We start from the raw sequence: 11,438 nt of genomic DNA, 5'->3' as shown, positions 1-11,438 counted from the left end.
GAAAAAATATAAAATTTTGTGATTCTTAAAGGGTAAGAGAAAAAATCCGATGGGTACCCATATTCCTATAGGGTAAACCCGTGTAAGACTCTGTAGTTTCGGGTACCCGTCCGTTTTAAACCCATATTTTTTTACTGAAAAAACAGGTCTGCATATCCAACATTATACCTGGGTTCCGGGTACCCAATAGGTTTTAACCCACTTTTAATATCCCTAGAGAAGATGATTCAGACTTTGGAGGATTTGTTGAGGATGTGTGTGCTAGATTGTGGTGGTCATTGGACTAATCATCTGAGCTTGGTAAAGTTTGCTTACAACAATAACTACCATACGAGTATCGGGATGGCTCCTTATGAGGCATTGTATGGGAGACTGTAGGGTATCGGTAGACACCATCAGTTGTTCGGTTCAGCCGGTTTGGTTTTAAATTATCGGATCAAAGCTGTTGGGTTTTGGTAAGCCCTAAACCGTGTTATTTAAGTGGAAAGTTGATGTGAGAGTTCAGCAACCGTTCATTTGTCGTTTCTAGAGAGATAGAAAACAGAGAAAAGTTGATTGTGAGTTCTTGTGAGTTTTTGGTGAGTTTTGTGCCTTTTCTTGAGAGATCCTTCTTGTGGAGTGGTGATCAGAGGCTAGGAACATGGGAGACTTGTTGTTGTGTTGGAATCGTCGTATTTCCTGATTTTGTGTCTTCCGTGGCTTGGTTCCACTCTTGGGAATGTCTTGGACGCGTGTAGGTGTTTGGAGGCGGAAATGAGAGATGGAGATCGATGCTCGGCATAGGTGTCGATCGACACCAATGCAAGGACGGCGCGGAAATCCTAGCAAGTGTCGATCGATACCATTTGGAGGTCTCGATCAACACAAACTAGGATTTTCTGGAGATTTCGAGCAGGTTTCGCTCGACACCACTTGAGTGTTGGTCGACACCAGGTGGCCAGTGTCTGTCGATACCTTCCTCAACAGGCGGCTGATGCTTTGTTTCCTTTATATATTGCTCGGTTTGTTGTTTGTTTGTTAATTGTAACATTTAGAAATCTCAATTGTTTGTGTGTATAGACTTGTAGATGTGTGGATTGCCTCACTGAATATTTATGATAATATTCATTTATCTCAATTGTTGTTTGTGGACCTGTAGTGCAGATAAAATCAAAGTATTGATTACTATGTATATGGGTTTATTTCTCAGTTTATATTATTCTATAATGAATATTAGTTTAATTTAGGTTTTAAAAAATATATGAGATACCAAATTAACATTAATTTTCTCAGTTTATTTAAAAATATTTTAAAATTTGACTTATTTTTTTTGTTTTCAAGTAAGTAATCATAAATAAACGTTAAACTATGAAATTAGAAATGCAAAATAAATATTAAAAATTAAGATTACTTTTTAATTTTCATAACTAATAAATTCATCAAAATGATAAAAATAAAGACTTCAAAGATACATTGATTAAAGTCAATGCAATTATTAAATAAACTGATACAAATAAGTAGCGGCGGATAATAACTTAGTAAATTTAAATAAAACAAAATTAAAAAAGAAGAGAGAGAGACCAAGAAATAAGTCCTGGTTCACACGTTGTGAGAAATAAGTCCTCTCCTGTAGGAGGAAGTGATAAATGGAGCTTTTGGGGTCGTGCTTAGGAGACATGTCTTTTATATTCCGAAATCACAAAGCAAATTATGGTAATTATGTGAACTAGAAGTTCATGTGACATCTACGTAGGATTGAAGCCTTGAGCTCCACCACCTCCAACTTATGATCCTCTTCCGTTGCATTTTTCCAGTCATTATCCTGAACATAATCGTATCAAATAAGATAATATAGATTTACCGACAAGAAAGTAAAAAGAGGATATAGCTAAATGGAGAAGATTTACCCAGCACAAAGCGCACTCTGGGTGTATCATAGAGCCACATAGTTTGCATATATAACCAGGATGCCCAGGATCAACAGCCTTAAGACAGATCTCACAGTAGTGGTTAACCGCTTCTGACACCAACATGTACAGTATAGTCAAAGCGTGCTCGTGTACTCTGTGCCTGACAGAGTTTGGTAACCCAAGGCACTCCCCATGGCGGTAAAACTTGCACTTGACGCAACCATAGAAGTATTTAGTGCATGCTTTACCACAACCACTGCATGCTATAACATCACTATCCCTCATCTTTGTATTATCCTCAAATGAAGCCATGAAATGATGAAGATTGTGCTCGTGAATGTCGGTAAGCTTCAACGATGCTTCCACTGATTTTGTACAGTTCACATGGAAATAGACATCCTTGCATTCATTGCACTTGTAGCTGTAAGAATTGATGTTTTCTCCGCAGCTAAGACAGCGAGATCCTGGTGTAACATTCCTATGGATATGAAGAGAATGATAATGAAGCGGGTGATCCACTTTTCCTTCAACTTCAAGACACTCTATATGATATGTCTCTTCACATGTTAAGCATGACGGTGATTTCCCATAAAGCTCCTCGCCGCAGACACTGCAAAGGTTTTGCTTTGATACTGTACCAAGAAACTCAACCAAGTTATGTCCCTGCATACATTTTCCTTCCCAGTTTATATATTTGGGCTCTGGCCGTGTGTCCCGCGTGAGGCATTCCATATGAATAACATAATCGCAGGTTCGGCAGAAGAGATTGAACCCACAAATTTTTTTCGTGCAGAGATCACATTTCATCTCTTCCAAAGGAGGTTGTGGTAGGAGAGTCAAAGGGTGATTCTTGTGAAACCGACTCTTTAAACGTTGTGCTACTTCTGCACATTCGTCATGAGCTACAAATTCACATTTCTCGCATTTATATGCTTGTCCAAGTCCTCCTTGCTTGCAAATAGTGCAAGTTGTGGCATGAGGATTACCACTCAAGTCGCAGGATGTTAAGAGATGAGTATGTTTTATATCATCAATCTGCATTATATAAGAAACATTAAACTAGATGAAACTTCCCTAAACCAAAATCAATATGGAAAAATATTAAAATTTTATACCATAAGTTTGTGTTCACTAGATTTCACTCCTGTTGATGTTGTTGCGTCCTCACTACCGATGTAAATATCCTTCAAATATTTTATAGTTGGTTTTTCCTGCATTTAGTTGTCCGTTATTCTATCAATTAACATGGAGCTAAAACAAGTTAAGATTTAAGAATATATTTTGTTTAGATATTAGTATCATAAAGAATATAATAGAACAAGAAGTAATAAATAATTTTTTAGACCTTGGGGAGAATGCATTCGATGTGTGCCTGGAAACAACAATCACAAGAATAAGCATAGCTCCCAACGTTTATAATGGTCTCACAGACATCACAATACTCGTATCCCTCTGTTGTGAACAATTTGTACTGAACGGGATGCGTGTGACATGACTTACGGAAGACAAAATCGGGTATCTTGAGACACTCGAAATGGAAGTTAGAATTGCATTCGATGCACCAGTAGTAACAATTCTTCCATATCTTTTGAGGCTCATGGCATATATTACATGGTTTCTCCGTGGTGATGGCTCGTGCAGCATTACGCTGCACGTAGACCAACTCATGGTCATGAGTCTCGAACTTACAAGATCGTAACAAAGAATCAGCGCATCCCATGTGAAGGTAGAAATTACACCTCAGACAGCCAAAAGGGACACCAGAGATCAGTTCTTGACATGCGTTGCACTGAGTCTTGCGCTCTCTGTGTTGCATATAGTTGAGGCGTTTGAGAGGGTGTTCCGCGTGCACTGGATGTTGAATCTCACTTGGAAGATCAAGACATTGTGCATGTGCAAAGCAAAGACAGTAGACACAGCCGTAGCACTGATTTGTCTCCGAATACGGACGCTCGCATATGAAGCAAGAGCCGCTACCATTGGACCCACGAGGCCAACAACGAGCTAGGACATGCCTGTGACTATAATGGTAAGTTACATTTGCATCCCAAAGATTAGTTAAATCCTTGGACACACACTCAAGATCGATCTTGATTTGACAGATTTTACATTCATAGTAAGATCCAGAAGAGACAGACCCACATCCACAGCAAATGAAACAGCCCGGCTTTTGACCAGGCTGACGAGGATGGAACTCGAGGGTATGTTTTGGGTGCAGCTTGTGTCGCAGCTCGGGAGTCAACTTAGAACAAAGCTTACATAGATCTAACTTACAGGAGTGACAAGTGTAATGGATCAAGGTTTGTCTCTCGCACAAGCTACAACTTCCTTCTTCCGCATCTTTGGCTTCTGTTAAGCTTGAGGGGCAGTTATGGGAGAAATGCTGAAACGTTTCCATTAATGTTTTGTGTGTGTCACTGTAAGGAAGAGGAGAAACAGTGGAAGACATAGCCAAGAGATAAGAAGGATCAGAAGGGTTTATCCTCAAAAGACTCCGAAGTCAACCTAAGATAATGTGGATCTAGATTTCAGTTCATAGGTGAAACAAAATATTTTAATACCTTATCAAAATAGGACAAACACAACAAAAAAAATTTATAACTTATCCAGCTACCATCTTCCTGTCATATATAATCATTTGCTATATACAAATTCTCGAAAGGAATCCTTTGACTTTTTATGGGTTGTCATCCATTTTTTCCGCTATATTTAAATACAAATTCTTATATATCATTATCGTTATATACTTGCTTTGAAGAAGATATTGTATTTTTCGTCCCATACTTATGGCGCCGTGGGCAATATAACCCAGGGCCACAGCAGTTCATTTAACAAATGTTGTTGTAATTCATATGCAGGCACTACAAGAAAAACGGAGACTCTGGTTAGAAACATAGAAAACGTATAAAAACATGGGTTTTCTATCATTTTCCTACAAAAATTATTTGTACAAAATAGTTTGTAGGGAATTTTTATAAAAAAAGAATTGGTAAAAATTTCGTTGAAAATAATGAAATAAATAGAAGAAAATTTTTGGTTTTACCATTTCGTTATTTAAAAGATCATACGAGAAGAAAAAAAAAAGAACATATAAGTTTCCTACAAATTTAATAAAAGATACAGTTGGTAGAGAATTGAGGAGGTGAAGTTTGTTGATTGAATCTCGCATTATTTTTTTGGTAGAAGTCACCAGAGATAATGCACGAAAGTAATAAAAAGATAAAAATGTAAGCTAAAAAAAAAACTGAGACTTAAGAAACTATGATTGAAAGAAAAAATTGCCAACTTTATTTAAATGATGATTCGAAATTATATATCTTAATATCTACATTTTGCAAGTTTATGTAATGTTCATGGTTATTTTTTCAATTATCAATTATGTATAGAAATTATTAATATTTTATATATAATTTCAAGATTGCAAATCATTTAATATTTATGCTTTTTTTTTTAACAACAAAAGAATTGACTCAAACAATTGGGAGAAGAACAGTTAACATATGTAACCACATGCGGTTGAGTACAAACTTGTCGTGCTAATCGATCCGCAAGTACATTTGTATTTCTAGAGATCAAAGTCAATAAGAAACTTGAAAATTCCTCCATATCCACCTTGATGTCGTCGAGATAGGCAGAGAAAACCGGCCAGTCAGCCGATGAAGACACCATCTTCACAAAATCCAAGCAGTCAGTGAGAAAAGCTACATCTCTGAAATCATGTCCGATCATACATCGCAAAGCCCACACAAAGGCTTCAACCTCAGCATGAAGTGGTGAGAGGCTTCGCCGAAAGTTTGAGGCACCCATCAGCGGAGGAGAATCTTGGGACGACATACACACCCAGCCTGCACCTGCAAACTTGTCTGTGTCCTTCCAAGAACCATCAACAAAACAACAGAATCCAATATACACAGTAGGAAGAGAAACACATTCCCGCACCAACCGAGATTCAGAGCGCGTTGGAGCCGTAATACCCTCCTCGTCCTCAACCTGAGCCACAAACCAGGCCGTTGCCTCACTTTCCGCCAACCGCGCTATCTCGCCGGCCTTTTCACCCATTTTTGAATACCTTCGCATTTTGCGCTTCCAAATGTACCACATTAGCCAAGGAAAAGCTACAACCTGAGCACCTGGGTTTTGTGCCCCAAGAAAATGATCCAAATTTGCAAACACCGAGGCTGTGGAAAATCCAATTGTGCCCGTTGGGAAATTGGAAAGAGCCCAGGCCGATCTTGCGGGCGGGCACTCAAAGAGGGCATGATTTACAGTTTCGAGGGGAAAACCACACCTCGAACATTCCAAATCACAGGAAATTCCTGGCGACTTAAGTTCACCGTGGCCGAAAGACAACCAAAAAGTACTTGCCACATGCAATGCTGGATTTTTTGGGGACACTTGACTTTCCAAACATTAGCCTTTAAAGAAACATTATCAGGACCACAGACCACCGGCGCAAGTCCAGGAGGAAACGCCATCCGAGCCATATGATACCCTGATTTAACCGTATCCTTTCCCGATTTAGTAAAATGCCAACCTAGGGAATTGCTCTGCGGAGTAATACTCAGAGGTATAGCCCTGACCAAAGCAACATCAATAGGTTCGAAATGGTCAGCTAGCTGATCCATCCGCCATGTGTTAGAACTACGATCAATAAGATCATTAATTTGGAGTAAGGGATCCTTAAAAGAATCCTTACTTGACGCTGGTATCGGAAATTGAGCTGAAACCCAGGGATCTGTATAGACAGAAATAGTATCCCCGGAGCCAACCCGTTTAATAAGCCCTTTACTTACCAGAGATATAGCGGAAACAATACTTCTCCAACCATAAGATGGAGAGTAAGATTTAATTGGATCCATAAGATCTAGCACTCATAAGTTTGGACGTTATAGTTTTTGGAATCCGAAAACAGGACATCACAAACGTCAGAACATCAGTGGCCACTGATTTTGGAATCCGAAAACAGGACATTACAAATGTCGGAACAGCAGTGGCCACTGAGTTTATCATCACTTCTTTCCCCCCCTTCGAAAAAACTTTTGCCAACCAACCAGTAGTACGGCCCTGGAGCTTATCCCGAACAAAAGAGAAAACCTTCGTCTTTGAGCCCCCTAAACTTTTGGGGATTCCCAAGTACGACAACATACCACCTAAATTAGTAATACCAAGAATCGACTGCATCTCCAATTTTGTGTCCTCCGAAACCTTGTGGCCAAATTGGAGTGAGGATTTGTTAAAATTGATCAGTTGACCTGATGCCGCTTCATAGTTCTTCAGGACCGCTAAAATCGCCCCACATTCGTCCTTAGTAGTTTTACAAAAAAACAGACTATCATCCGCAAAAAGAAGATGATTGATAGGAGGGCATTGATTTGCCACCTTTATGCCTGTGATCAATTTATCCATCTCCGCCTTCCAAAAATTGGCAATAAGCACCTCCGTACATAAAATAAACAAAAAGACGACAAGGGATCCCCCTGCCTCAAACCCCGGGCCAGTTGAATGAGCCCATTCGGTTGCCCATTCAGTAACATCCTATACTCCACCGATGTAACACAATCAATAATCCAGAAAATCCATCGCTCCGAAAACCCCATTTTCCTTAGTACCTGCTCCACAAAAACCCATTCGACGCGATCATACGCCTTACTCATATCTGTTTTTATGGCCATAAATTTTGATTTGTAAGATTGATTAGTCTGGAGCCCACGAAACATTTCTTAAGCAATTAAAATATTATCTGAAATCAAGCGGCCTGTGACAAAAGCAGATTGAGTTTCCGAAATAAGAGCTGGTAGAACCTGTTTTAACCTTTGACATAAGATTTTGGATATGATTTTGTATCCCACATTACAAAAGCTGATCGGTCGTAGCTCCGCCATCCGAGTTGGTTTTGCCACTTTAGAAATTAAACAAATATGCGTTGTCTTCAACCGCTTGTCAAAAGAACCCTGCTCAAAGAACGAATTCACCAGATGAAGCAAATCCGTCTTCACCACATTCCATGCCTTTTGGAAAAATAACGCTGTCATCCCATCTGGTCCTGGAGCTTTATCGGGGTGCATCATAAATAAAGCAGCTCTGACCTCTTTTTCCTTAGTGGGGCCGGTCAGACGGACATTAACCTCCTCCGTAATCACCGTATTAACTTCCTTGAGAATGTCATCACAATTAGCCGGATTAATTGTAGAGAACAAATCCTCAAAATAAGACATCGCTGTCTCACGAATCACATCGTCATCCGTACATCAGTTTTATCAAAGAGTCCTACTATTCTATTTTGAACCATGCGTTGCTTTGTCTGGGCATGGAAATACTTGGAATTCCTATCATCCACCCACATCCATCTGTTCCGACTCTTCTAATATCAATAAATTTCTTCATCACGATAAGCCTCCCTCAATTGTGAAGTCAACTCTGTAATCTCTTCCGGTGAGGTTGCATCATCCGCCTCGTAAGAAGCTCAATTGTTTATGCTTTCATAATTCTTAAAATAAACAAATATAATCATAATAGATTACTATAATGATTTTAAAACAGTTTATTGTTATTATTTTAGAAGTTTTACAGTTGAATGCATGAGAATAAAAATAAAAGAGTTTCGGTCCAATTTCTTCATGAGGCCCAAACACACATACTTTGGAACCTAATCATAAACAGTCCATTACATTCCTTAGCTCACTTTCTACAATAATAGACAAGCCTCATTCTGCTATATAAAACTAGCATTAGACATACACAAATACCCCTTTCACATACTATGTTCTTGAAAGCAAAATCCGTCTTAGTGTCCACTCTTCCGTGATTTCAGCATGTTCGGATGGTTCATGGTTGTATTTGTATATCCCATATGTCCTCACTACCCAACTATTACTCCATACATAACTCTTTTTTTTGTATCAATGTTAAATAACTCCATACATAACTTCCTTGACTATTTAGACCTTTTTCATCTCGTCCCACTAAGCTTTTCCAGAGTTTGAAAGTTATGTGTGGAGGTTTCAGCTCGTCCCCAAACTGTAAGTGAATGCCTTTTCTGTTGTTACTCAAATTACTAGTGTATCTTTTCTTCTACGGACGATCTGTATAGTGTATTACATATTTGACTCTCCTATTTTTTTTTGTACTTTTAAATATCAATTTGAATCATCGTCATTTGCATTGTATATTATAGAATATTTCCTCAGCTACAATAAGATTAATTTTCACAGAACTCGCGTCACACATTTAGTAATGCACTAATGCTGTATGCAATACTTTTAATTCAAAAAGTTATCTTGCATATATATAAAATACATTTAAATAATAACTTGTCACCGGGGAGAATGACAAAGCATGGGTGTGAGAAACAAACTCTCAAGCAAATTATGATATATATATATATATATATATATATATATATATATATATATATATATATATATAAGAACTAATCAAACCAAAAAAAAAAAAAAAAACTAATCGAACAAAACAAAAAAAAATAAAGAAAAATATATCACCTAAAAAAGAAAGATGTAAAATGGAAAAATTATAACTGAAAAAAAAAAGTAATAATAATAATAATAATAATAAAGAATCGCAAATAAGAAAAAAAAAAAAAACCAAAATTAAGAAAGAAAAACTAAGAAACTGAGGAGCTTTTGAGATCAATAACGATGACATTTATATTTTCTTTGCTTCCTCTAGCAATTGCAAGCTCTGCCAGTATCACTGCAGCCTTTGTCGTGCTTGATTCACTTGTACATCTGTCATAGACATCATAAACAATAAACAAGTATAAAATTCTATTAGTCTTATCTTATATGGTAAATTATCTTATTCTACAACTACACCATAACAATGAAGAAAAAAATAATCTTTAAAAATCACATAAGTCGCAAACTATATTAGGACAAAAACAAAAATCAGTTTTTCTTGCAAAAGAACAAGAATAATCTAGTAAAGATCTAACCCGTCTGGTAATTTGCCGTAAAGACAACGTTTGACAAGCTGATATGTGTCACTGTCGGAGACAACGTCCCATAGGCCTTCACATGCAAGTACTATGAAATCGTCTATCTTCTTTCGTTTATGGATCTTCAGGATTTGCTCCTCACCATTCTGAAAAGATGACAAAAATAAATTATTTGGTTAGCTATTATACTAAAAAAAAAAAAAACCTGTTAGTGACGATAGACTTCTAGAAAAAAGAGAAAAATCTAAATCCATGTTCTATGAAATTAATACCATAGTTTCTAAATTACACCATATTTCTAAAGAAATTACGAAAACGGAAAAAACGTTGTTTATGAATACTTAACATCGTATTTTGTTATAACGAAAACATAAAAACTAAAACAACACAGAAAAACATGCACACACACTAATGCAGAAAAAAAAAAAATTAAATGATCCAATTTAATGAGTTTTCTTTGTTGCAACAAAGAAGTTACCTTGTGATGGTGGATATGGCATAGAGGCAAAGCTACTCCGCCATGAGAATAAAGAACCACCCTCGCACCGCCACGACACAGCACAATCACCTCCTCTTTTCCTACAATCATAACCACCGCTTCTGCCGCGGTTGTCCCCACAGTCCCCACCGCCTCCGAAAAACACGATCTCATAACTTTATTCCAGTCCGCGGCAGCCCCACGACCATGGCATGCTTTTACTTCCTCTTTCACGAGGCGACGCAGCCTGTCCTCGAAAAATTTAGCGAGCCTAAGACCGTCAAAGATTCCGAAAATGTCATAAGAGGGAATCTCGTCGACGACGGTGGAAACGGCGGTTGTCATAGCTCTCTGCCGTCCCATGACTGAGACTACTCCGTGGACGGCGTTTGTTCTGCCGTCTTTATCGTTGATTGCCACGTCAGCCATAAGTGCATCGACTAGAACTTGTGTTCCTCCTCCTGATGTCCCAACATCCCCTAAATATATCGAAGATAATTTATTTGTCAAAAAAACGTACAATATAAAATTTCTTTACCCAAAATGTTTTTGCTTTAATCTGATTATTTCGGGTTTGATAATACTAGATTGCTACTTTTAGAATTTGTTATTATGTTATAAGTTAATCAAGAAAGAAATAAGTCTTACGTTCAATAAAATTATTCTTTAATAATATATCATAACTTTTTTTTTTTTTTTTAATTACATTTTAGTTCTTATGTCAAGATAATGATAAAAAAAAAAAAAAAGAACAAAAAACAGTTTTGTGCTAGATTAGATTCAAGCACTCTTGTAAAATTCGAAAAGAAGCAAAACTATATAAGGACTATCATAACTAGTAATTTTTTTTTTTTTTTTTTTGGTCAAAAACTAGTAATTAAGATACGTACCGTTGTCTTCGATTTTTGGTAATTTCACAGGCCTGTCCTCGCCGCCAACGGTACATCCCGGATCAGCAACTCTTACTCTCTTATTCTCGCTGCAGTCGCCATCTTCGGTGAGTATTGGTGGAGTGATGTCCGATTTCATGATATTTTGACTTCTCTAAAGCCTTTCGCAGACTAACACACCCGTTGAGGTGGGCAAAAAGTGATTTATATACCTAACACATGCTTAT

At 37.6% G+C, this 11,438-nt stretch overlaps 3 protein-coding genes across 3 annotated transcripts; all 3 read right to left on the bottom strand.

The window, feature by feature from the left end:
• Positions 1-1,705: 1,705 nt before the first annotated feature.
• Positions 1,706-4,287, bottom strand: LOC104719426 (uncharacterized). The gene is made up of 4 exons (XM_010437364.3): positions 3,235-4,287; positions 3,005-3,100; positions 1,887-2,924; positions 1,706-1,801 (listed from the first exon to the last, which is right to left on the bottom strand). Exons 1-4 carry the CDS (start codon positions 4,285-4,287, stop codon positions 1,706-1,708), a joined length of 2,283 nt encoding a protein of 760 aa, XP_010435666.2.
• Positions 4,288-5,339: 1,052 nt separating this feature from the next.
• On the bottom strand, positions 5,340-8,104 carry LOC147948556 (uncharacterized). The gene is made up of 5 exons (XM_087467555.1): positions 7,862-8,104; positions 7,499-7,588; positions 6,941-7,424; positions 6,178-6,753; positions 5,340-6,067 (listed from the first exon to the last, which is right to left on the bottom strand). Exons 1-5 carry the CDS (start codon positions 8,102-8,104, stop codon positions 5,340-5,342), a joined length of 2,121 nt encoding a protein of 706 aa, XP_087323681.1.
• A 1,300-nt stretch (positions 8,105-9,404) lies between these two features.
• Positions 9,405-11,438, bottom strand: LOC104719435 (putative protein phosphatase 2C 54). Its single transcript, XM_087477025.1, has 4 exons — positions 11,212-11,438; positions 10,322-10,800; positions 9,841-9,989; positions 9,405-9,634 (listed from the first exon to the last, which is right to left on the bottom strand). Exons 1-4 carry the CDS (start codon positions 11,348-11,350, stop codon positions 9,511-9,513), a joined length of 891 nt encoding a protein of 296 aa, XP_087333151.1. The 5' UTR covers positions 11,351-11,438; the 3' UTR covers positions 9,405-9,510.

The sequence above is a fragment of the Camelina sativa genome, chromosome 2 (assembly GCF_030686135.1).
Source record: "Camelina sativa cultivar CO46 ecotype springtype chromosome 2, ASM3068613v1".
Taxonomy (NCBI): Eukaryota; Viridiplantae; Streptophyta; class Magnoliopsida; order Brassicales; family Brassicaceae; genus Camelina; species Camelina sativa.
This window is presented reverse-complemented; position numbering and strand designations above follow the sequence as displayed.

Coding starts and splice junctions, on each gene's coding strand:
- LOC104719426 (XM_010437364.3), bottom strand. CDS start 4,287: ATGGAAACGTTTCAGCATTTCTCCCATAACTGCCCCTCAAGCTTAACA. Junction 2,925..3,004: donor CTAGTGAACACAAACTTATG/GTATAAAATTTT, acceptor TATATAATGCAG/ATTGATGATATAAAACATAC. Junction 1,802..1,886: donor CAGAGTGCGCTTTGTGCTGG/GTAAATCTTCTC, acceptor GATTATGTTCAG/GATAATGACTGGAAAAATGC.
- LOC147948556 (XM_087467555.1), bottom strand. CDS start 8,104: ATGTCTTATTTTGAGGATTTGTTCTCTACAATTAATCCGGCTAATTGT. Junction 7,425..7,498: donor AATGGGTTTTTGTGGAGCAG/GTACTAAGGAAA, acceptor GGTGGAGTATAG/GATGTTACTGAATGGGCAAC. Junction 6,754..6,940: donor GCTCCAGGGCCGTACTACTG/GTTGGTTGGCAA, acceptor TATGAGTGCTAG/ATCTTATGGATCCAATTAAA.
- LOC104719435 (XM_087477025.1), bottom strand. CDS start 11,350: ATGAAATCGGACATCACTCCACCAATACTCACCGAAGATGGCGACTGC. Junction 10,801..11,211: donor ACCAAAAATCGAAGACAACG/GTACGTATCTTA, acceptor CGATATATTTAG/GGGATGTTGGGACATCAGGA. Junction 9,990..10,321: donor GCCATATCCACCATCACAAG/GTAACTTCTTTG, acceptor TCATCTTTTCAG/AATGGTGAGGAGCAAATCCT.